We start from the raw sequence: 26,961 nt of genomic DNA, 5'->3' as shown, positions 1-26,961 counted from the left end.
ACTGAAATGAGAGGCTAAAAAAAAGAAAAAGTGAAATGTCTGCCCTGATTGACCAGTTGCTTGTTTATGTCACATTTTTGTAATTTCACCTTAAGTATTAATAATAATAATAATAATAAATTTTATTTATAAAGCGCTTTTCCAAAAACTCAAAGACGCTGAATATTACTGCAACAGAGTGAAAGAAATCTGTAAAAGCTATTAGTGTTGTACGGGAAAACATGGTTGTTAAAAAGAGTCAGCGTTTTTTGTTTAGCAATATGTCAATGGAGACTGAAAATCAATAGCTATTAGAAGTTACAACACTTCACTTCACTTTGCCTCTGAAATGATACTGCAGCACAGAGGAAAATGGGAGCGTTCAAGAACAATATCAGGCGTGAATGCAGTAGATTTTCTGTAACTGGTGGAAAGTAACACTTTCTAGATAAATACTATGCTTTGTTTTGGGGGGTTTTAACCATGAAACTGTGTGTTTGCATTGAAATGACAGCAGCTTGCTAAGAGAGGTTGTGGTGGGTGGCCCAACAATAGATTTAAATGTCAAGTACAGAACATTTTAGATGGTAAACAATGGAAAAGTATTCCAAGGGAACATTATAATGAGGTGTTTGGATATAATTTGGAAAAAATGTGTCAAATTTTCCACAAAAGACATTTTTCTTATGAGATCAATGTAAGTGAAGTGATCATCTATAGGAGCACAGATGACTACTCCAGTAAGAGATGCAGCAGTTTCTGGACCTCACATTCTGCTCTACACATTGCATCAGTTCATAAACTCTCACATTAAAACACCTCTATTTTGATATTGAAAACTAGTTGCTAAGAAAACCGAAAAGAATCTGACAGAGTAAAGAAGAATGTAAACATCTAAAATGATGGAAACATCCGAGCTTTGCAAACTGGAACACTTCTTTTTTTTCCTTCTTTTTTTAACGAACCTCGTGAACCGACGAACCAACGCTTCAGCTCAAATGCTCACAGTGATGTATTTGCTCTGCAGCATTTGCTAGTTTTCATGTAAATACACAATGTTTGCAGAACAACTTACAACAACACAGAAATGCAAGAAAAATCGTTCAAGCAACATCAATATTCATGTCTGTGTCGAAGCCAGTTTCAATTGCACAAAAATGAAAACAAACATCTGCAAATGCAAACTACAGCATGATCACAAAATGAGGCCAAGAAAAAAGCAATTGATATGCATATACAGTATCAATATTATATACAAACATTTGGACATCCTTCACAACTACTGAGAACTCTAAACTGTACAATATATCTGCTATAAGAACAGTTGCGCAAAATACCATTTTGATATACAGTTAATACTTTTTTCCTTTACAATGTACAAGTTTAAACTGTCCACACAATAAAATGCAAAGCACAAGCCCCAAAAGGCCACAAAAGTGCATGTTATCAGGTCAGCTGGAAGCCACTGGAAGGAAGGACTGGCGTGAGAGTGGGAATGAAAGCTCCCAGTATCATTCAGGAACCTTTCCCCTCTACAAACTGCAGTGTCTTGCAAGGTTAATAGATAGTGGAGGGAAATCTGGAGTAGATATTATACATGCAGACGCATTCACACATACACACTCCTGAACACAGATCATCCAACTTGTTAAACACACACGCACACACACACACACGCGCACACACGCACACACACGCACACACACACACACACACACACACACACACGCACACACACACACACACACACATACTCTATGGGGTGATAAAACTGCATCAATATTCTGCTCCAGCATTTCCCCGAATCGTCACATTATATTCAAGTAGCAACACTCCACTAGAAGATATCCGGTACCTTTGGGACAGTCACACATATCACATTTCAAAAAGGACACATTGGTCTCCTGTTTTCACACAAGATATTGAAGCCCCGAGCAGTGACTGGAAGCAGAAGCTGGCCTTCTTATTTCAGTTTTAACAAAAATACCAAAGGCCAACTTCAACCAAACCACGTCACCACCAGGAGCTGAGTTATAGAGGAATAAAACACTGAATGGAAGTCAGTTTTGTAACCTAAACACTGGATAGTGTCTGAAGCATGTGCTTACACGACCGTCACAAGCTCATCACTGTATTTCATTGTATTTCTATTGAGCACACTGTGGTCTATGAGCTTCAGGCCACCCTGGGGGGCAACTGCAGTGTTTGGAGGAGAATGCTTGAAGCCACAACTTCTGTAGTGCAATGGTGGATGGATGACTGATGTCTTTGTCTCTAATCCAACTCTCTTCTGACATTCTACCTTAACTGAACATTCCTTAACTGCATGTCATGTGATCACATAGCACTGAAGCAAGTGCCTTCTCGTACAAACAATTACTTATTTAAAAAAATGATGCTGACCTACATTTGGCTTTCATCTGTCAAGTTCAGTTGCCTCCAAGCATTCTCCTACTACTATCTCTATCTAAGAGTGAAAAAGGCTGATTTTTTATAATCACCCAAAATAGAAAGATGCAAATTAAATCCTGTCTGTTAAGGCCACTGAATTTTGCTCAGAATCTTATCTTTCAGTGCTTTAATGAGCACCAAACTGGTTCTGTGCCTTTCCTGTCAGTGCCTCCTCTCTCCTCTGAGCCATTTTACCTCCACTGTGAACTGTGGCGCCCTCTACCTGTCCCAGCAGTCTGACAAAGAGAAGTGGAGAGGATGATGCTGATGTGGTGCCAAAGTGCTCTACCTCCTTCCTTTTTCTTCATCTTTTTTCCATTTGTCTTTTTCTGGTCCAGTAGAGTATCTTCACTTTTCCTTTGGTCTTCATTTGCACATTTCATACCCTAATCAAAGGGCCTCCATCTCAGTCATTTACTGTCTCCCCCTGTGAACAGAAAGGAGACAGTCCTGGTGGGCTAACGGCCGAGCAGGTAGACCACCACCTCGTAGGTGCACATCATGATGGCAGTGTTGGGAATCTGTCTGACGAGGTGTGTGGTCAGGCCGCGGTACAGCGCCCGGTATCCCTCCTCCCTGGGTACTGTCAGCAGAGTTTGGAAGAAGGAGCGGTACTTGCTGCCTTCCTCTCGAAGCCGTGTGCGGATCACCTCTGCAATTTGAGAGCAGAGAAAAAAACTGAGTTGGATACACTACTGACCATTAGCTGTTCTTCTCAAACGTTCGCTGTAAGTGTTGTGTGGTTTCTCTAGTGCTAACCTTTAACATTTGACACTCCCAAGTCAACTTATTGTTGTACGTTATTCATTTGTTGGTATACTAATAGTCCTGTAACCTGCCTTATCCTTAACTAAAAAAGCTACTAGAGATACAGATTTTTGTCTACATCCCAGAATGACTTTAGACAGTTTAAATGGGAGAACCTGCACTAGATGAAGAATGACAGCAATATTTATGGTGCAAATGGATTACAATATTTTCAAGAAACAAATGGTAAGTCAATTCCTTGTTTAACCCTTTGATAAGCAGTGTGAGTGAAGAGATACCCATTTTCTATTGGATTTGGGTCACTTTTGACTCATGTTGCACATCAAAGGGTTAAAATGCAACATATATTGATGCAGCAGTACATTCTGGTCTATTCAGCTCACTTGCAGCCGAAAAACTCTTTCTGATCTGTGTTGGACTTCCTTCCCTATAACTGTAAAATGTTCTGCAAATTGGTTTGGTTATTTTTTTGAACAATAACAGAAAATATTTGTATAGACAATTATTTATGACATTGTTTATATTTGTCAGTTTGTATTCCAGATGTCATAATACAGCATGTTTCGTGTCAAAATACTGATTGTATTTATTATATTAGTTTTTCAAATACTGAAACATTGTCCTTTGAAGGGTAACTGTGGTAATACACCACAATCCTTTCACTGTCAATAGATGTCATGGAAGATTGTGAAGAAAAAAATGCACTTTCCCCTTGCTAAGGTATTTTCTTGCAGCTGCTGGCTGATGTCATCTAAAATTATCCTACAGGTTAGAGCAGGTTACCACCTTTGGTCCCTGTTCCCCTTCAACCTCTGCAGGCCTGAACCCGTCCTCAAATTCGGACCATATCTTAACTTAATATGGCCTTCTGACAGGCAGACACTGTAGGAGGAAGATAAGCCAGGACTCTCTGCTCTGGTCAAGGTTATATAGTGTGTATTCTGACCGACTAAGCAGACGAGTTGTCTCCATATTGGTCTGTAGTCTAAATCTGACCGCTCTCCCAACTACAACATATACCCAGAGATCAGAGAGAATCCTCAGAACTGATGCTAGCATTGCTTGCATGTACTGCTGCTCTGTTGATGTCACTTCAGCTGATATCAGTAAACCTTACTGGCAACCTAAGTCATCTGAGTCTCCTGTGTGTCTTTCTGTGTCTGCCTCCTCATCTTCTCTTGACCATACTGAACTTCCACAACAAAGATCAAAACCAAAGGTAAACTTATCAGAATACCCATTGTCCAAAGTTTGTATTAGTATATGAAACCTGATATACAATTTTCCTCTGTGCCACAGAGCTTCATTGTTATTCTGTAACTACTGCAGACATATTGTCTATATGGTCCACATTACACTCAGTACTGGAACTATTCTTTCTTCAGTCAGTCTCTGCTGCTGTAAATGTCGTATTTATTGGCGATTGAAAATAGTTCCCAGTGAACACAAGTTTTACTTCTGCTAGAGTACTGTTTGTTAAAGACAACAGCTGCTGCAACAAAAACATTGAAAAAGAAAAGACCGTGCATATCTGGAAGGTGTTTTTAAAAGTTACTTCTTCACCGGGAATCAATGAACTTTGGGCAGAGAATCATAGAAAGGCTATTACGTTCTACAGAATGGTTTGGCTTAGTGAGACTATAGTGACAGATCAGAAGTGACCTATTGCTGTTTTTTTTCTTTACAGGATTTGTTGACAACTAATAAAATACATATTTTGTGGCAAATACGTCAACTAAAATAAGTCAAGGTGAGCGAGACAGAAGGTTACCATGAGGATAGGCGATGGAGGTGGCACAGGTCTTGGAGGTGGCTGCTGCTAGCATCATGCCCACAAAGTCTGAGGCATCTTTGACCGTCTCTTCCTCTTCGTCCATGCTGGTGTGGGCCCTGGACTCCAACAGTTTACGTTTGATGCTTTCATAGATGACAAAATGGATTACAGTCTCAGAGATGCCAGCGTATGAAGCTGACATTCCTCTGTAGAAACCACGAAGGCCGTCCATCTGGTACACCCGCCGCACACACTCAAATGCATTCATACGCCGCTCTCCCCGGTTTCTGTCATCAAAGAGAGTTTATTTAATTCAAGGCCAGTAGCACTAGTATTTCTGTGTTATTTTTGTTACAGGACAACAGAAGAACCACACAATACATTTCATTGTTGTTTCTGACAAGGACAAACATGGTTGAAGGTTCCTCACCTGGCCTCCAGCTGCAGACGAGTCTTTATCAGCCAGATGGGATTGGTGGCTGTGATGGCGGTGAACCCTGGGAAATTCAGAAAAGGTCAGAGGTTCAGACAGACGTATAGACATTTGAAAAAACAAAATCAAATCAACTACACTAAATAGTATATACTGTACAAGGACAGTGAGAAAGCACTGCATGTAACAGGATCAACTGGCTTAAGTATTTACTATAGGCCATCTGATTCCATCAGTTACAGAAAGTAGATTATTTCAGACAATATAGAAATGAAATATTAGCGTAAACAATCATTAACTGAGTTACCATCAAAACAGCTATCTCTGCCACATTCTAGTCACATATTGATCCTTTCTGTGTGAAATGCTACTCAGATGCATGTAAACCAAATAGCTCTCTTCCTGAAGTAAAGCACTGAGACTAACAATAGTGCATGAGGGCAGCAGCTTTAAGCTATGAGTGCTTTATCTTTTTTGATTTAGTAGCTTAAAAAAATATCTAAGTGCAAACTCTGGGAAATGAGGCCAGGTGGCAAATTCATTTACTCCTTTGTGTGTGGCTGACTGTCATACTGCTGTATGCTTCATTTCTTAAAAGTGCTAATGAGAGCTATTGTGGTTCTGATGAAAATAAACAGCTATTATGACAAAGGTTTATCAAAAAAGAGGTCTATTTTGTAACATATCATTACACTTTAAATGAGCCTTAAAATATAAACACATAGCATATGTCATTTTTATAAACAAATCGGCCATTGCACAAATGCAAGTGACAACACAACAGGCTTGAGTCTTAGATTTGACATTGTTCTAAATTTTTAGCTATTGTTAGGCTATGCAGTATGCATGCTCACTTATTAGTTCTTTTATGTTTATTCTATGGGCTTTAATGAAACACTGGTTAACTACAAAAAAAACAGGCTGTAGGTCATTTTCTAGCACAGTTAGCACAGCTACTTCAGCACAAAAAAACAAAACGGTGTCTGAAGGAGATTCTTGAATTATTCACTACAGTGGAAACTCTGACCAGGTACTTGGTGCTGACCTTACTGATGATAACAGTGGTTAGAAAATCCTGTTTCACTGTCGGTTTACCTCCACAGCCAAACATAAAGTTAGCTTAGTTAGCTAATGACATGTGTATCTGTCAATAATTAGTTCCATGAAAATGCACAAGAACTGTATTGAGTGAGACTTGTGCTTGCTTAAGTAATTTGTATGTGATATTTTTTTCATTGTGTTTTAGTTTAGTAGAAATACTCGACAATACACAGTAATGTAAAGCTTGTCATATAAGGTGTAATGCTAATTAATGTGCACCTTGTATCATTAAGAAATGACACAAAGCCTCTTGAAAAGTTTGTCATAAATGATGTATGAAAGAGACGGGAAACATGGCCATCTGCAGAAAACTGCTAACACCAGGACGAGTCTATACAGAGACCTCAGTCACATCTAGTGTATCATTGCAACAGAGACCTATGTTAAGGCAACTGCCTAAAGAAGAAAAGGATTATACAGGTCTGTTGAAGAGAAGAAGAGAAGAACAAAAAGAGGAAGAAGAAAAAAGAGGGAAGTAGAATGAAGTAGCGTCTATGGCGTGTACTCACGAGGGAGGGGCAAAGCTCCTCCAGCTCCTCCCCGCTGCAGCTAGTAGCCTGCAGATATGGGGGGCTCAGATGGCGGGGGTCTCCCACCCAATCACGCAGGGGTGAAAGCTTTACAGTAAAGCCCTAAAATAGACACAGGCTTTTCTGTACCACAGTCACACACAAGCAGCAGTCACATCCACCCCAAACCCCACCAACTACCCACCCCAACCCACTTTCTCATCAAGAGGATGGAGAAGAGATGGGAGGTGAAGGACTGGTACCCCCCATCTTTCCACCCAGACTATTATCCCAATTCTGTGTCCCACCCAATTTAATTTACTCTCATATGTTTAAGAATTTTTAAAAATTTTGTTATACATGTTTAACTGCACTTTAACCCCCCTTATCAACTGGAATAAAGAAAATGCTGACTGAACAGAAGCCAACTAAAATCCAAAACTCCAGCTCTATCTCACGGGAGTGAGCTAAAACACAGGAGCAAATACAAAGGCAGAAAATAAAACTGAGGAGGTATTCTACACACTCATCATTGTGCTATTATCTGCTCATATTAGAGGAAAGACGAGATCAAATTCTTACTGAAATAAGTGTGAAAATAAAGAGAGGCAGGTGGAAATGCTAACCTTGCCGTTCTGTGTAACAGACTCTTAGCGGTGGACAACAGCGATAAAAAGAGTGAGGAGATCTTTTATGAATGTGTCATGACATAAGAATGAAATGAGTGATGATGGTGAAGTGAAACAATGAGGTCGAGCAATGGTGACAACTCGATCTGCCCCAAATACCTGCCCTGAGATAACTGGACCATGGAGGAACTAGGTTGAATCTAATAATAATAATAATAATGAACATGTTATTTTTAGAAAAACACGTTAAATAACTTTGAAAATCGTGAGTAGACACGTTGTCCTCAATGTGAAAATGAGAAGACGTTTTTACATTAGCTTACTGTTATAGAACATTCATGTTAAGACAGAAAATAGCAACTTTAAGGCCAGCTTAATTTTAATTACAATCTAACTGCTGTACAGTGTCCTGATTTATTTTCTATTTAACTGATGTTTACTTTCATAATTAAAATCGCCTTTTGTCAATATGAGATAAGATAGTCTGTTTACACAGTTCTGCTTAATATGAAAGCATATTCTTATTATTAAATAACATGTAGGAAAGTTCTTGTGCATTTCTGAAAAAAATAATACATTTACATATATAAATGGCTCAATGCAGATTACTCTGAGCATCCTTGGTGTGTCTTTCAAATGTATGCATCTAAATATACCTGCAAATGTAAGGAGGACCAAATTAAGTAACGGATTTAACTGGTATTAAAGTAAACTTCTCTTGTTTGCCTTCTTGCTCATTTAGATAAGCCACAGAGTAGATACATCAATAGATTACTCAAGCTTACTGTGGTTCTTGACTTGAACCTCAGTGGAAAGCAGCATATACATATCGACATGCCACTACAAGTTGTGCATTGTGTTCCTATAGGCTCACAGTCACTGTGCAACTTCTCCAGTGGGGTTTGACCTACATTCAGAGACAGCAGCATGCTTTAGATTAACTGCTGAAAGGGAAAATAAGGGAAGCAGTGGGTCTTGTCTTCCCTCTCCGCATGTAAGAGAGCGCATAACTCATAGCAAGGACATATAAGCCAGAGTTAGTTTACAAAACTGGAAGCAATTATCCGGCATCAGGATAAAATTTACCCATTCAGTCACTGAGGGTTTGGCTTTGACCACTGCAAGCTCAGGCTGGATTTAATGGCATCAAGTCTGTTGTTGGTCAGTATTGATAAAAGCTCAGGGAGGCTTTGAAAAATGTACATAAGAAAGACAATAAGTCTATCCATCTACTAAATGTGCCAAACATTTGTGTAGTACAATTACACAGCTACTTGTCAAAGACGCCATGAAGAATTAGTTTTCCAGCATGTATGTTATATGAGCTAAGGTTGTGTTATGCATCTCTGCCTGCATGTTTGTTAAGATAACAAGACAAATGTAAGCAACTGCTATGCTGATGAAGAAATGTGTGCAGTGACTGAATACTCCCTAGCTTTGGTCTGTATGCTGTGTTATGGTTTGAAATTGCCTCAATTGAATGTCTGCCTGCACTGCATCTTGTGCACATTCAAGTATTTAATTGATGCCACCATTGATGGGCTTAAACCATCAAACTCTCTACACACAATTCAACTAACTTCACAATAGGAAGTCTTGTGGATATAGTGCCAGTTTTATAGGTTATGGACTGACTCTGAATCGCCTTGAAAAGAAATGACTCAAGCACTAATGGTGTTGATGAATGATGGCAAAAGACGAAATGAAACAAACCGAGTGCAACCTGTGGCAGTGACAAGGTTAGCATTTCTTTTGTGTTGACAACAAAAAATCCACACAAGTGTGTCATTACTTTACCTTTCCTATGTTGATGGAACAATCTAAGGGGAAGGGGGAGGTGTGTGTCAAGTCTAAGCAATAACAAAAGCCTGAAACTATATACCAGCAGCAAACACGTTGCCATAAGCAATGGTAATATCATTACAAATGATCTAATATTCATAAAAATCACCATGGTTTTTATCATACCAGTGTAAAGAAATGGGGTGCTACCTGACGTGTCCGCCCGAGTGCCAGGGGCCCCGGTTGACCTTTGGGGGCCGTGTTCTCTTCTCTATACACACAGAGCAAAGAAGGGGGCCCACACCACACTGTTTAAGTAACAACTGGGATGTTAAACCATTTACAGAATCCTCTGGAGAGGCCTCAAATAAAAGAATAAATAAAAAAGAGGAAAGGAGGGCAAGGAGGGAAAAAATAATGGAGGACATGGGGGACGGGACTAGGAGAGGAGGAAAGCACAACCTAAACTTTGAGGACCATAAGCGTTTCTTCTTTTGTGTAGCAGCTAAAAATAAATACAGCACAGTCATGGTATAAATGCCAGCAGTGAGACATTAGCATTTGTGTCCTCAACTGCAATATATGTGGGCCATCAAGGCCACAATGGAGAGACAAGATGTTCCATTCTCAGTGTGTACTGGTCCATGTACAAAAAGGAATTGCTCCAAACAAAGCAGATTAATATAAAGATGTAATATATAATTATTATTAAAATAATTGATGTGGTTTCAGGGAACATTACTGTACAAAGTACAGTATTTACAAAACAAGGTTTCATGGCTTGCTTTAACCCTCTACACCCCAAGCAGTTTCTTTGTGTTTTTTGTCCCTGTTGCATTTTTACTCTGCTATGTCAAAGAAACACCTAATTTTCCACTGCAGAATAAAGTCCTGCATGACTATGGAAACAGACCAACGAAGAACAGAAGGAGAGAAAATGTGTTCTGTGCAGGATAACAAAGTTATAATCCCATAAATCATTAAAAAACAAAAAGTGACTTTCATTCAATATGTACAGTGTCCCCTGCTGTTATCAGTAAGAAAAAAAACTGTTTACATTTTAATTTGTTTCTGTACTTCCCTTATATCTGCACAGCCTGCAAGTTCAACTGCCACTAAAATTATGCCAGGACTGTAGCTTCCAACCGAGTCAGTAACATCTTCGTGGTTACACCGAAGTACACCGAATTTTTATTTTTCTACAGAATCCGGTTGATCTAAATTGTTCATTTTGGACAAATGTGAAAAATGAAGTGATTTTGATAAAATATCATGATTTTAAGCTTAGATTTCAATATTGTTCAGGACAGAACGGCACATAACGAGTTTAAGAGCGGTCGCAAACTTAAAATATGAAGCTTTTTTAGGTTTGTTTTTACACTTTACATCTTTGATAAATGATGAAATTTTGGCATTTTCTTAAGATATCATTTCAGACCTGCTAGTGGAATTTGGGGTCCAGAGGGTTAAACAAAGTGAGGCTGTTTTTGCCAAAGTCAAGTTTAGTTTGATCCTGAGAGTCTTAAATTGTGCTTTCTGATATATAGATTGTTGTTTATATTTAATATTTCTATACATGAAACAGCTGGATAATGCCTACTTGTAACAGACATTATTATTTAGCTTAGCATGCTTCAGGTCTATGGGAAAAGGTGGTGTCTGGGATAACTTGAAATTGTGCACAAAAATTATGAAAAGATAAAGAAAAATGAAAGCTGCCTGATGAGGACAAACTGATTTTTTTTTTTTTTTTTTTTTAACTAAACAAAAACCCATCAGTGAGATATTCTGCCCAGGCAGACTGATAGACAGACAAAGAGGCATGTTAAACCAACAGCTGCAGACAGACAGAAGGACAGACAGACAGAAAGGCGGGGGAGAAGGAACAATCATTACCTGCCATCCCAGCAGACACCATGTGCACCTGGGTAGAGTCTGGCTCCAGCAACCCATTTAGCTTTTCCTTGGCTGTTGAATAGACTGCAAAGTAGATTGCCCTGTGGGAAATAACACCGTGAAGAGGAAACAATTAGCCAAAGCAACCATCAAAAAAGCTTAAAATTGATGATGCATTCTGGGACTAAATGCAGAATGAAAAACTGGGACCATGAGTGCTGACTAAATGCATCTTTGAATAATTAATGTAGAGTGATATTCTTTCTAAGTTGACCATGTCATAAAAGCAATGTTACTTTAACCACATAAAATTAATAACGCTTTAATTGTACAGGGTAGTATGTTACAGAACTAAGCCCAGCTAAAATGCCACTTAAAAGAAAACCGCTGAAAGGAGTTTGTGTGTGTGTGTGTGTGCGTGCGTGCGTGTGTGCGCGTGCGCGCGTGTGCATGAGAATTTTAGTGGCAGATTTATCTCCCATGGTTCCAGCTGCTCTTCACTAAATAAAATCATTGGATTTAGTCAACATTTCTGCTTAATGGATTTAAGCCCTGTGACCTTCACTATCTGCCCTCATCCTGAATTGAAAACCATGCATGTACAATATAATCGTGCTTCTCCACAGATGAATTATGCAAGTGGCTCTGAATGTGTGTGTGTGTGTGTGTGTGTGTGTGTGTGTGTCTCAAATGCATGAGTGATGTTATTGGTCTAAACTGACTGCACATGTGCTATGTGGGCTGTATGTTGCTAATGACCGCCAGCAGCATGCCCAATGAACTGCGTTCTCATTAGTATTAGAAGATGTTTAAAGTGCTGTTTCCTATTTACAAGAAGAGAGAATAACTCTGCAGCACAGCAAGCCAGACCACCCCCTGCAGATAAATAAAGTAATAAAATTGCTATGTCGTTTAATTACATTGCATTGAAGCAAAACTTAAATTAGATTTAAATGGAGTGGAAAAGTTGCATTGCCATTCACCTTTAAAGGTCATATGTTGTTCCTTCTTTCAGTACATTAATGAAAATCCCACTCTTTCATATTTGTTTTATTGTCCGACAGCAGCAACACAAAAATCTGTGAATGAGAACAGCTAAAATGGAAATTCATTTGTTGGTTTCAAACCAGTATTAATGCTTGCATGATCTCTGATTGTCCCTCAGCTTTACAATTTTCACAGAGCTCTGACCTGTGGGCATACCATCAAACATAATGGTTAGCGAGGCGAATATTCGGATCTCAAAATTAATATCCAGATACCACCATCGGGACCGAATATTCAGATATTCGGGTCCAGCCGTAGGTAAATGTCATATCCATTGAAATTTATATTCATTTCTATCTTGTTTCCAGAAATACCAAATACAGCATTATGAAATAAAACTTACTAAACAAAAAAAATAATAAAAAGGTATCCTGTATTTTCAATATGTAGCACTGAAAACATAAACAGGTTGATTTAAATAATTCAACCAATATTCAGTAAGTGTCAAAAGGTTTCAATGAACTGGTGATATAATTTGTGATGTATCTGTAATGTTGCAGAGCCTGGAAATGCATATTTAAAATCTGAAATTACATTCTGCATACGAAGAACTTGAAAAGGGACTAGTGGAAAACATTATGGTTCAAGCCCAACACAGCACTGCACATAAGACAGCAGGAAAGCTTTTATTTTTTTAATGATGTCATCTGGTTCATTGCTTACGTAACAACGGCCTCCTATAGCACAGTTTGTTACAGCTGTCATGGTCAGCTACAGCACTAGACCACAAAACTAACACACATGCACACCTAAGGGCATATTTGCCCCTCAGAGAGGTTGACAATGCAAAGCAGCATAGACAATAAATCTACAGGACAGAACAATTCTGATTTAAAGAAAAAGAGGATGGAATTTATGGCTCAGACAGACACACATACCCCACCACACAACGGGAAGAGGATGACAATGGTCATGTGATGCAGCAGTAACTAGGAAGAACTAGACAGCTCATCGAGGGGGATTACACACAAACACAACAGCCTCTCTATAGAAACTCCATTGTAAAATGACAACAGCAGTCACATGACGAAACCACAGCTGGACAATGCTTACTGCTGCTGCTGCTGCTGCTTCATTCTGATTTTGATTGACTGAGCCCAAGCTGTTACGTAACCCTGACCACATAAGCTAAGAATCAGGGAACCTGCTCATTTCCACTCAGATTTGAAGCACAGATTTTCATTGCACTATTGTGACTTAAAATAATAATGTCGGTATTTCTTTGTTATTATTACTTTTGTCTGTTATTATTTCTGCCAACATAAGTTCTGAGTGAGCAAGAAGTTTAAAAAAAAAAACAAAAAAACATGACCTTGCGATAAGGACATTTCTCAACCAAAAGAAATCACGAGGTTTGATATAACACGTGAAGTAAATGACACAGGAATATCTTTATTCTCTGAGAGTGGGCCATGGTAGAGCTGATAACACTAGTTCAAGCAGACTGTTTCTTATCAACATTGAAGATTGAGGTGACCTAGTTGTCTGTTTGGTTTTGATGTGGGAGACATGCATTTGCAGGTTATGTTTTTTTCCTTCGGCTTTCTTCCTGCACATTATTGTAGTATCACTTATGGAATCATAAAAGTTCAAGTAAGTTTGATGCCACACAACACACCCAAAATACTGTACATAACACCACATACCTGGAAGGTGCCACACCTACAAGGTTGGGGCCCAGTCCTCTGAAGAGTGAACGGGGTCCCTCTCTCTCTAGAATTAACCTGAGAAGAGCAAACACTTGATTTAGCATTTCACTTCATGTTATATTAGTCATTTCAGCATTATACAGAACAAGAAAACAATATTTTGTATTCATTTAAGACACTGGACATATTATCATGTCATTTACTCAGTTATGAATTCATATCTAACACAAAGCTGACTTTTTCAACCTTTGCTTCATGACATATACTCAAAAACGATGTTTGATTTTTCACTTTTATGTCTAGGTAAGAAGACTGACACCGCCCTTATGTCTGAATAGGACAAGAGGAAAAACTACACTTCACATTCACCATGTAGATAAAACAGTTGTTTCATTTTGCTCATCTAACTCTCAGCAAGAAGTAAACACAACTAAACCCATTATTATTCATACCTATGCAAAATTTTGATATACAGCAACTTTTTATTTAATATTTAATTTTCTTCTGGCTGGAAATAACATGAACAAGTGACAAAAGACAGTTAAACATTGTGTTAGAGATGTTTATAGCATCATGAACAATCATGGGCATCAATAAAACAATGTCTAGCTATTTTTTGTCAGTTGCTCACATAATTTCTAGCCAGAAGAAACCGAATGCGCACATAAAAATTCACTATAAATCAAATTTGGCATCGGTCTGAATACTTTTGGGCTCAACTGTAACTAGATTTTCTACAACATAAAACCTTTAAATTGCTTGGCAAATAGAATCACATAAACTGGATCCACCCTGAAGTGTGTGAGACACAAAGGTCTTTGTTTCGCCACTGTGTGTAAAAAAATAACAAAAAATAAATAAAAAATATACAGCACATCCCTTACATACTGCGACCACTGAAAACACAGAGTGAATACTTTACACTAATACCCATGGGTTACAAGTGAAATAAACACAAAGTTGCAGAGTTTATAGAGCAGAACCAGCTTTCATTTAGCACAACATCTCTAAATCTATATCCAATGTGGGAGCAGATGGATTACAAGTTTTTGGTCATACTGCCAGGATCTGGTACTCAGCACAACCAAATATTATACACAAGGTCACTACTAACATACTGGAACCAAAATAAATTATATGACAGGTGTCCTGGCCCTGGTGGGGCCCTGGTGGAGCCCTGGTGGTATCATAATCGCTCACGTGTACTTTTTCCATCGTCACACGAGCTGGAAGATTCTTCACCTTTCTCTAGACTGATCCAATGACCTATTTCAGAATGGCCACAGCTAGGAATCCACCCTTTATTTATTGCATGTTTTCACAAAACAGTGATACAAAGTAACAATAAGGTCAGTGTGAGGCTATCATTAAAAAAAAAAAAACAATCAGGCAAGAAAACTATCCTTTGGGCCATATAGTAGTGAGGTCCTTTAAGGCTGATTGTAAGATAGCGGCTGACTCATTCCATTTAAAAACAAGACAGAACTCGAGTCTTTCCGGGAAAAGTCAGTAGCTATTTCTTCATCTGTTTGTGGGTTTGCAGTCTGTGCCATTCTGTCCTAGATGTGAGATCTGGCCAAGTTCTCTCCTCAAAAAAACAGTCTAAACTTAGAAAATACACAGGGCTTAGAGTGAAGGTGTTCTCCACAGTCGCAGACTCAAATCGACACACTCTGCTCTAAAATGGATCGAGGCCTGCGCCGCACTGCATGTTGACCCACTTTGACGAGTGTGCAGGTTTTTTTCCCCTTTCTATCCCCATACAGCTCTTCCCTCTTCTGCCCTGCTCTGCTCAGTATTACATGATAGTGCTGCGCTGTGTCTTCCAGTAGTTGTTTATCTCAAGGACAATTCAAGAAGTTGGTTTGTTTCAGTACAAGATGATGTCCAGATTAACTGCAATCTCTCTAGACAGGGTATTAGTTTAATGTTACTAAACAAGACCTTCAAAAAAGCACAATTTCTGATATAGCTTTAGCTGAAGAACTGATTTGTTCCCACTGGGTGTTGCAATAAGTAGAGGTGTTCTATTTGTGGAGGAGCTCTCTTGAAGAGCTAAAGTTATTATTAACAATTAACAACGTTAGCATTTTGGCTATTTATACCACTAAATTTGGATTTCCAGTTAAGGAAAGCCATTTTAAACCATTTTTGTCACAGACAGAGTCAAACATGAGTAAATTAACAAAGATTCTAAAATGATAACGAAAATAATTAATGCATGCATTTAGTGGTGGAAAACTCCACGCACAGCCAGTTGGCCATTATGCAACATGTTTAACAGTGTGTGACATGCTTCATGACAGTCATGGAGATAGCTTGCCAGACAACAAGAGTAGAGCCATGTATCTAAGGTACGGTGAATATTTACCTAAAGGCTGTTAATCCCTCAGTGATCAACGTTCATTAAATATTTCCAAGAAAACAAGCTTCCAGTAGGGTCCAAACAATCCCTTCCAAATAACCATTGTTGAATTCCCCTCCATTTTCACTTCTCACTTCACATCTTTTGGTAACTCTGAGAAGAGGAATTACATGTATTTTTTTAACAATGAGGAAGAATTCATTGAGTATTTCTTACATCCGTTTCCCAGTAGTTGTTTAGAGAAAGTACCAAAAACAGCCAAACAGCTGCAAGGTCAAAATGAGGGTGCCTTGTGCTGTGTGCCACTTTTTGGCTTAAGTTTGGTGATGTAACTACAGTCGAAAAGTAAGGCAAGCAAGTAGTATAACACAACAGCAATTCAAACTGAATGTCACATAGCACAGTCATAACAGTACATACATACAGTCTTGTTTCATTATTACCGTGGAGTCACCGTGACATTGACTCATGCCCTCATGTGCCCCCATGACCTTTTTCCTCTGTTTAGTGCTCTGCCATATACGGTAGAGTGTCCCATTACTTTTGGGGTAGTGGTCAACTGACTGACATGGTGTAATGGGCCATTTGGAGAGCCTGACAATCATCACCAACTGATTCTTAAAATAAACAGGTCGCAAAGCGGCAGGGTCAAGACGGGCAACAGTACTCAAACGACTCATCTTAGCTGAGTCTTTTTATCAGAAGCAGCCAATGGATAAGCTAATACGTCAACCAGTAAGAGACAACACTGAAGCCAACTCACAATATTACAAAATCCCCCACAGTATTCATACTGTGTCAACACTGCAGCTGTGTGCATGACACCTAAAAAGGCTGATCCTGTAGTTATTTAAAGCTAATCTTGGGAATGTTCCCTTTTGTAAACCAAAGTTAGTAAAATAAACATTTAGCATCATTCTCTTTACCTAAGACAATGCAGAGGCCCTGGTGGAGCAACGCGAGCAACACTGGCTCCGTTGACAGTGCTGAGCTGGACTTCAGAGACATACAGAGTGATGGAAGAGGACTGCAGTCTGGTCTTCACCACTTCCAGAGGACAGGTCAAAATAGCACCCACTGTACCGCCACATCTAGGAAGGAAAAGGTTGAAAAAACACAGGGAATGGTAAGAATATATAAAGGATACGATCAGAGGTAAGGAAAAGTTTGCTTTGGTACCGTAATGACAAAAGAACACTAACCCAACAGATCTACATATGTCTGTGAAAATACTGCAAACCGCTTTACATTTACATGAGCCAAGCCTCATATTTTGCTTGGTTGGTTTGGCAGTTTTATTTTTCAAACCATCCTTGAATACCAGTCAATGGTAATAGAATCTGTTATTCCCTTTAGCTCCAAGATTATCTAGGAGGTGTGACATACGGACACCAAAACCTGGTGTTGTGATATGCAAAACACTGAGATGTTGTCAGCTTCCTCTGAACTCATGATTAGCTCAGTTTCCTCAGAACTCATGATGAGTTCACAGAAAGCTCAGTGGCTCGGTTTAACTGTAACACTTTGCTGACTTATGCCACCTGAGAAGGCGAAAATTAAGCGTAATGAAAATCAGACTGTTGTTCAGGCCACTCATTGAACTCCTGTGCACGACGAACACGACTGCTCGCAAAGAAACCAAAGAAACTTGTGATCATGAGTCCATCAGCATGTAAACAAACTAGAGAAGTACTGTCAGATAGCACAATGCATCGTTTTCAATCAATATTGAATTATCTGTTTCACCGATGTGGCCTACACAAGCATTATATTTTAATGAATCCAAAGCTACCTAACATAATCTCAGAATCTGTTTCTGTGCCACATTTGATTGTCCATTGATCCCTTCTGCTTTGCACAACTTGTATGAATAAATTTCAAAATCAAACCTCCACAAGGCTGGAACATGCTTGTTGTTTACAACAGTGACAAATCGAGAGAGGCTGGGTAAAGCTGCACCCCTACAGTTGTGTTACTTGACATCCAGGCAGTAAATTCCTCTTGCTGCGATCTCTTCAGCGTAGTACCAGCTATATTTACCTTTCAAAAGCCCAACCCACATTCATGCTCACAGGCAGCAGCAGTGACCCTTGCCCTACTTTCTGCTGGCTGCTGCATGTGTGTCTCACAGTGGCTGTGGGAGGAAGCTCGAGTTTTTTGGGAAAAGCAAACTAAATTCTGCTTGTGCAAGACGGCAATGTGTCTCATACAGTTCTCGAACTTTAAATCCCTGATAAGAGAGATAATGTATGAGCTGTGGTGTGATAAGTTTATCAAATTTGATTGTCAGCAATGAGATAACAGATATCAAGGCCATGGAATAAATTAAAGACAGATGATTTGGGTCGATTAACTGCAACAAAGTTAACAAAGTTCTTAGGCTTGTTTACAGGATTGTGAATGAGATGTATTGCTCATCTCCCGATTTTAAGCTTAAGTAAGCATTCTTTATTGTGCTTACTTTGGATCGCTCTTTAGTGGTTTAGTAAGAGTCTGCAGAAACAGCAAGGCAGTTGGATTTTAATTGTATTTTACTACCCAGAACTAGCTTCCATCTGCAGTTTGGAGAATTGTGCAATAGGGCAAAAATCTTTGGGTGATTTTGGGAACTATTAATATCAGATAGATGTCTGGTAATACTTGTGCTGTATTAGAGGATCTAAACAGTCCTAAAAAACAGTTGCACAATCCTAGCTTTAGCAAAAAAGCAACTGGACTTCTCTTATAGGTTCACTTTTCATTAAAGAGGTTTCTTTAGTTATATTACACAGTTATTTGTGATTTCGATATGTATCAATTTCCATTAATAAACAACAGAAATAAGTCTGACTGCTGACTCCACGTACACCGACATGCAACTGACACTTATCTTAAAGATCTGCATGGTTGCTCTAAGTGAAAACGTGAGGAGAAAATGAGCAGCCATGCTGTTGTTGCGGCAGCACTTCTTCGTGTCACCGACAGAGGGCAGCAACGAGCCCCACAACAAAATAAAACCGTACACTTCAGTAGCCGGTATTTAGGGGACGTTAAAACGACAAACATCTGAATTGTGATGCCTCTGGAGTCACTTGAAGCTGGAACACACGCTCTATAGGATGCATGTTCATTTTTCACAACCGTTGCTCATTTCATTGAAGTCCAGTTTGAACCAACGGTTGTGACACCGACGTGACAGACGTGCGCGCAGCTGCTGCTGGAGGACGAGCAGCACAACAACAGTCTGGACACAGTTAGCTAGATAAACCACAACAACACTCGTGTTTCACGCTGGAGCCGTACACTGAAAACAGACCCCCATAAATAAACGAATTCACTGTGTGACTTACCCTCCAGCAAACAAATGAACCAGTGTGTCCCTTTGGCTCATTATTTAGCATGCTCTGCCAAGCAGCGCGCCTCGGGCTGCGGCAGGGGGTCAAACACGGGGCTCGGTTCACGGCCCTTCCCGGTGCTTTCTGCCTGCGAGAGGATGTCGACACACAAACGACGTCGATGACCAAGCAGCGGTGGGGCGAGTCTGCGTTGATTCAGACTGCAGTGGGCCCACAAGCCCCACTGTGAGTCTCTGTCTCAGCCTGCTCAGGTTAACCTCTGACACAGATATCCGCTGCCTTCGACTGGAACACCGCAGAGCTGCGACTTCACCCCGCTGACTATCTGCAGTACCACGGTTCAGGTCTAACACACGGTTTTATGGCACATCCACGGCTATGACTGGATTGTCTCCTCTTCTTTCATCGCTGCAGCGACAGGGAAGGAGGCAGAGCTCATAGTATTTACTGTACGGCCATAGGCTGGAAACACGCGCTGCTATTGGTCAGACTGACGCACGACGTCACGACGTTTCCGCCCTGATCATGCACTGTTCACATGTTCAGCACTGAATGAATCAGTACTGCAGTGTGTTTAAATGCAGCCTCTCGAGGAAAGTCATCCTGACACTATCTGCAAATACTTGAAGAGGAACATGTTCTGTCTTCTTGTGGTTGCCTCAGTGAAATGGAGATCTCTTTTCTAAGGCCGACCTGAGACACGAAAAATATCTACAGTCAAGCAAGCAATTGTGCTTGCTTGACTGTCGAAAAAAAAACAGGTTAGGTTGCACAACCAACATTCAAGCAGCAATTAAAGTTAATAATTTTAGTTTCTTTCTTGATGTACAGAACAGATTTCTACACTGTCTCCCAGTAGACTTAGGTGATGTGACGATACATGAGTGAAATAGAGAATAAAATTTATTTCACTCCCACTGGAAGTTTTCCCATATTTTTACTTTCACCATTGAAACCTTTTCGTTCTATTTAATCTGGGCTTTACTGACAAGGGCTTGCAAGAAGACTCCTTCATGTCAAAGTGAAAACAGATTTATGCAAAGTAATGTCAATTCATTCAAAATATAACACCTAAAATAAGTGATTGTGTAGGTATTTGCAGCTGTTAAGTCAAGGTTCAGTAGATGGACCGTTTGGTGCAATTGCAGTGTTGAGCCTGTGTGGATAGGTCTCAGTCATTTTTGTGCATCTAGACATTGCAATTTTACCCTGTTCTTCTTTGTAAAACTGCTCAAGCTCTATTAGGTTGCATGGGGATCGTGAGTAAACAGCCATTTCCAGGTTGAGCTGAAAATTCTCTATTGGATTGACGTCTAGCCACACCAGAGCATTCGCCTTGCTGTCTTTAAACTATTTTTTTATATATCTTTGACTGTATACTTCATTGTATTGCTGGAAAACAAATCTTCTCCCAAGTTGCTGCTCTCATTTTACCCTCCACCTTTACAGGTCATCCAGGGTTCGCCGCTGCCCCTAGTTTAACCTCCAGTTTGAGTTGTTTGCATTGTTGTACATGTGACTTAGATCTCTTCCATGAAAGGTTTTTTCTCTGTTACAGGCTCATGATGCTGCCACCACCATGCTTTAAAGTGGGGATGATATGTGTTTGATAATGTTTAGCGTTTGGTGATCGCCAAACATAGCGTCCAGTCTGATGGCCCAAAAGCTCAGTTTTGGTCTCATCAAACCAAAGAAGAATCTGCTTTCAGTTGACTTCTGGTGAACTCGAGCCAAGATTTAATATAAGCTTCTTTTAAGAGTGATTTTCTCTTTGCTACTCTCATAGTGATTTGACAGGGGAAGGTCGGAAGGAAAAAACTTTTAAACTGTGAAACACAGGGTTTTTGGATTTTAAGCAATGACCAGAGCGGTACTTTAAATATAACTTTAGACTTAACTTAAACTGTTTTAGACGTGCATATAAAGCATGTAGACTCATACCTGATTAAGCAGTATACTGCCTGTTGAAAATTACTTGAGATATCTTAACAAGCATTTTAATTGTTCTGTTATATTTAGGGGTTTTAATGCTTGCAGATCCAAAGGAGTTAAAATAATGATACACATCCACATCCAACAGCTTCACACTTTAGTTACAATCTCGCGCTGTCAACAGATAAACTGACGGTCCAACTGCAGCATTCAGTCAATATGTGGCTCGTTCAAGTGCACTTTCATAGTATTAAATATGGCAGAGAAGAAGCAGCTTGATTTTCTTTCCCCAATTAGACAATCTTAACCAAAACTGCACTTTTTTCATTTGAAAGCTTCTCAGCTGACCACACTCAGAAAAGTCAGCTGGTGATTCAATAATGGAGCTAAACGAGTCCATGCAGTTTTGTAATTGGGTGCACAGTATAACAAGTTGGAGTCATGTGCATCATGTCACTGTTCACATTTGAAACATCACGACCAATAATGTCACGTCCTCGGTTAGCAAGGTTATATCGGTCTCATGATACAAAGGGTTTGAATGTATACTGAAGGATCGATTGAATGCCAGATGAAAAAGATTTTTTTTTTTGATCATTAACATTATTAAGGTGCAAAGAATGGGACGCCTTCAAATTCAGATTTTTAGAAGAAAAATACAAATGTCAAAATGTTTTGTGTGTGTGTGTGTGTGTGTGTGTGTGTGTGTGTGTGTGTGTGTGTGTGTGTGTGTGTGTGTGTGTGTGTGTGTGTGTGTGTGTGTGTGTGTGCATATGGGATTATTCAAGAAAAGATCTCACAACCTTTGTTTTCAGTAATGTCTGAAATGTGTTCAAATTAAGCATTAACTTTTGTATTCACTCTTCAGGGACATTTTTCCTTTAAAATTATTGTTCATTTTTGGAATTCTTTTTGGTTATTTATTTGGAAAAATGTTTTGTTTTTTAAACGGTGTTTAACAAAAGCAACTTGTTCCATTTAGAAAAAAATGATGTGAATGAGTTTTATATGCTAGCAGCAGCAGTTTTGTAGTTTTGTATTACACAAAGGTTGATATTGACAGGTTAAAGTGGGACTACTTGCTACATACTACTTTAAAATGCTGTGAACATTTTCATGTTTTGTTTTTTTGCTGTGGAACTATTTATATCTTCAAATCGATATGGCGTGTACATGGTCAAAGTACAAAACATCAAAATCAACAACAGCTCTGATGGCGAGATAAACACAGGGCACTGCTGAGGAACTCCATGAAATGCTGGTGTAGTTATGATTGATACATGACTATGTACAAAACAGGATATGACCCAAGTCAATGATGCCCTCAACAGACACAAAATGGCCTCCAACTGATGATTAATGGAATTGCCGGAGTTACTGTATTTACAGCACAAGGCCTGTCAAAACTGCGGACAGTGACACAATGTCTAGAACACTATCGCATGTTGAATGGCTGTAGGGTGTTTAATGGTAATCAGAAATTTCACCAAATGGTCAAATAATATAAAAAGAAACTTAGTTAGATGAGCCATTGGGTTTTAAATATACATTTGTACAGTGAGAATGAAAACAGCTAACTGTCCTTCTTGTTCCTTATAGACAAGGGATCATTGGAAAATGAGAAAAAGTGAATTACTGCCTTCCACTAGCACTCATGAGGACTCCTGCAAATAGTTTAAAGATCACAAGATGGAAGTGCAGCAGCTGAGGTATTAATTGATTATCAAAATGTAATTACTGTAATGCAATCTGTCACTGTCTGGTTGTCACTCTCTTCCAATACATATGTACAGATGGGTGACGAATTAAAGCAAACCTTACCTTTGACCTTTACAGTCAGGGGATCCAGTGGCTCTGTTATGCTGTGAGGGATATTTTGCTGGCATATTTTAGGTCCACTTGTCCCCTCAAAGGTTAAGGTCACCACAAATAAACACAAAGTTTGAGTGATTACCTTCATCTCATGATGACAATACCACCATTCATAGGCACAAGAGGTCTCACGGAATGGTTTAATCAGTATGAAAATGTTGTGAATCACGTGCTCTGGTGTTTACATTTACCAGATCTCAACAAAATTTCCCTCCACTACCACCATTAAAAGACAAAATGAGGGATTTTTTTTTTTTTTTTGGAAGAATGTTCTTGATCCTTTCAGTGGAATTCAGAGATTTGGATAATCAATGCAAAGGAGCAATAAAACTGGTCTGGTGAGCCAACATCCTACTAAGAGAATTTATGCATTTTTTTCCTTTAATTTGTCACCTGCCTGCACACTTTAAAACTTTTAATTTTGTCCCATCAGTCTAACCTGAATGCAATATATCTGCACATTTAACAAAGACATTGAACATGCATGTTTCTCTGTTTGGCCTAGCAGCTGAAGAGAGAAAAAAGTGGCCCAAATATAATATGGACTAAAAGAGTTATCTGACATACGTGTTTAATTCCTGCACATTTACTCAATCAATACAGGTTAAGACGGCCTCTCCAGAAACTCAGTCAGGGCATTCTCAGGCATGATCCTCAGTAGAATTAAGCAACCGACTGGAGTCACGACACACTCATAATGACGTTAAACAATAGGAACTACTATTGTGACAAACGCGTTGTCACAGCTTTTGACAGCACAAATGGATCATGCATCCAGTGACTATTCAAAAAACACACACATTACCTGAATTCTACTGCTAAAAATCATATCTCTGTGATTTAAAATCACTGTAACTTTACATGTAATGCAAATTAACTGCTTCAGCATCTAAACTATGCTGTGTAAATGAATTGCAAATCATTTGTGTGTTGGTCTGTGTTAAAGTCCACTAATAAGTGTCTCATGATGTCCCACATATACAGGGAGGTAGCATCTCATGATGTGTGTTGAACTTTGACCAAATAGATCGTTTGGGTGGGATAGCTAATGAGAGACACGCTCTTAGGTGTGTGTGTGTGTGTGTGTGTGTGTGTGTGTGTGTGTGTGTGTGTGTGTGTGTGTGTGTGTGTGTGTGTGTGTGTGTGTGTGTGTGTGTGTGTGCATGTGTGTGTGTGTGCGTGCATGTGAGTGTGATCACACTCTCTGTGAGTGGACCCCTTCTTTATCAGTGTTTGAGTTCAAAGGGAATGCAAAGGGAGAGGTGGAGTAGAGGGTTCTGCAGGCCAATGTGACCAAAATAGATAGTGTTTAACTAAAGGTTAAAAAGTACATTACTATTTCAGGTTGCACTAAGGAGACATTTTAGAATTCACGAGCGGTTCTCCATGGTGTAGAATGTTTCTACATCATGCAAAATTAAATTAGAATGTTATTTATGTATGTGACAAAAGTGACAGAATGAAGGCATGATAATGGGCTGACCAAAACTGAGCTGCAACGTTGCATTAGTTGCTCAGGATCTAGATCAAGCAAAGTTTTCAAAAATATTTGCTTTGGCAAACTTTAATGCCATTCAGTTTGTTTTTGGGTGGCTGACACTACAATGAGGCATGGTTAAAAAAAAAAAAGATCATTTACCAAGCTCATCATAAAATACTTCCAATTCCAGTAAATCATCATTGTGCCACTTATTCAGTAACCAATGAATTGTATTTATATGGTCACCATAGGTTTTGAGAATGTTAATCTGCTAAGTAAATACAAGTAAAAGTATGCTGTCAAATAGATATAGCTGAATAAAAAGTACATTTTTAGAAAATATATTCTGAGAAGTAGTGTAGTAATAGCTACATAGTAAAATAAAGCTGAAATACTTAAAGTACAAGTGCCTCAAGCTTTCTCTTACTGAAAGACTGTCTTTATTGATTTTCATACAGCAACATTTAACACATACCTGTGTATGTATACATCTATATACAAACACCCAGAGATACAATACTCACAAACACCATCTCCAGTCATTCATGTGGTCTAAATCTGATGACATCTGTTGGTGCCAATAGTTTATGTTCTATCACTATCCAGCTCCAGCTACAATGAGGAAGAGACAAAGAACACAAACTGGACATTAACACCAACAGACACTGAAATGGCTTTGGAGAATTTCCTTTCTGCAAATAAATGAAAATTTATTGAAGAATTGTGACTCTTTTCCATCATTTTTGTTTGCTGCTTTTAGTGAAGCATTGATCTCCTGTTTTGTTGTTTTGCCGTTATAGAACTTGCCATGATGTTTTTTTTAGCAAACATGAGATTTACCGTGATATATGTTGTACTATCATCAATTTCTTTGTTGCATGATCACTTCAACTGTATGTATGGCAACATTCAGTAAGGCAAATGGAAGAAATTTGTAACTTTGTACATTTAATGAAAATATATTCATACCTTTGCACACCAGTAATTGTGAGTTCACATCACCATTTTGGCATGTAAAAATAGCAAAAAACTGGAACACTGACTTACAGTATGTGTTATGTTAGAGGCCTCAAAAATGGTGAAATGTATACACAGATTCATGTACATATACACTTACAGGAACTTTCAGAATCTCAATATCACAATCGTTTTTAAGGGCAAATAAATGAAAGTTTGGCCTCTGCTGGAGCTATCCAATCAATCAAAAAAAGTTCATGTTGTGGCACTTTATTTAGGGTGTAAACACAAAACTTCCTTAGTCTAAAAACACATTCTCAAAATTCAGCTAAAATATATATGGATCTTGGGTTTTAGTCCCAAATAACAAAAAGGTAAACTAAACCCAATCTGAGATGGTGCAGCAACATATTTCCTTTCACCCAGGCTGAACCAGGTAATTCCAAAATCCATCTCCCCATACTGGGCTTACTGTCCTTTTTCCCATGATAGAGATAAGACTCTTTTGGTCAATAACAAGCATACCTATAAAAATATTTGTTGCGTCCTTCCAATGTTACAGTTGGCTTTGTACAAGGCCAGCATGAAAAGCTTTAGAAACAGTCATAAAAAGTGTGTAACCTCAACTTCAAACATGCACAAACCATTTTAACTGCTGATATTGTAGTATCAAACCTCAAACCCACATCTTGATTTTTAAATGTCCCTGGGTTCTACCTTTGGAACAATAACCTCTCTGAAGCTACTTTTTATAGTTAACCACCCCTAGAACAATAAATAAAAAGACTGCAAGCTTGACTAAATGCTACCACCTAGCGGTTTTATTTAACATAATTTACAACATGTTTGGAGGATAATGGTCTTTCCTCGCTGATATCATAGCAGTACTGACAGTAAAAATAGAATTTTAATAAACATTTTAGCCAAAGAATATCTAAACAGGCATATTGTCTTTTTTTTTTTGTTACTGGAATGGGCCCTCGTAATTTGCGGTTGTAAATA

General features: G+C 38.9%; 1 protein-coding gene across 1 annotated transcript; it reads right to left on the bottom strand.

Annotated features, from left to right (window-relative positions):
* Positions 1-509: 509 nt before the first annotated feature.
* On the bottom strand, positions 510-20,152 carry slc25a36a (solute carrier family 25 member 36a). The gene is made up of 7 exons (XM_023267654.3): positions 19,713-20,152; positions 17,310-17,474; positions 14,016-14,093; positions 11,323-11,423; positions 5,403-5,469; positions 4,970-5,259; positions 510-3,082 (listed from the first exon to the last, which is right to left on the bottom strand). The coding sequence occupies exons 1-7, from the start codon at positions 19,751-19,753 to the stop codon at positions 2,889-2,891; spliced, it is 936 nt and encodes a 311-aa protein (XP_023123422.1). The 5' UTR covers positions 19,754-20,152; the 3' UTR covers positions 510-2,888.
* Between the last annotated feature and the right edge of the window lie 6,809 nt (positions 20,153-26,961).

The sequence above is a fragment of the Amphiprion ocellaris genome, chromosome 10, assembly GCF_022539595.1.
Source record: "Amphiprion ocellaris isolate individual 3 ecotype Okinawa chromosome 10, ASM2253959v1, whole genome shotgun sequence".
NCBI lineage: Eukaryota > Metazoa > Chordata > Actinopteri > Pomacentridae > Amphiprion > Amphiprion ocellaris.
This window is presented reverse-complemented; position numbering and strand designations above follow the sequence as displayed.

What these genes read in the sequence shown, in the direction of transcription:
- slc25a36a (XM_023267654.3), bottom strand. Translation starts at nt 19,753, where the DNA reads ATGAGCCAAAGGGACACACTGGTTCATTTGTTTGCTGGAGG. An exon ending in CGTCTGCAGCTGGAGGCCAG is followed by an intron (nt 5,260 to 5,402) that starts GTGAGGAACCTT and finishes CTTTGATGACAG; the next exon opens with AAACCGGGGAGAGCGGCGTA. An exon ending in CTCCATCGCCTATCCTCATG is followed by an intron (nt 3,083 to 4,969) that starts GTAACCTTCTGT and finishes CTCAAATTGCAG; the next exon opens with AGGTGATCCGCACACGGCTT.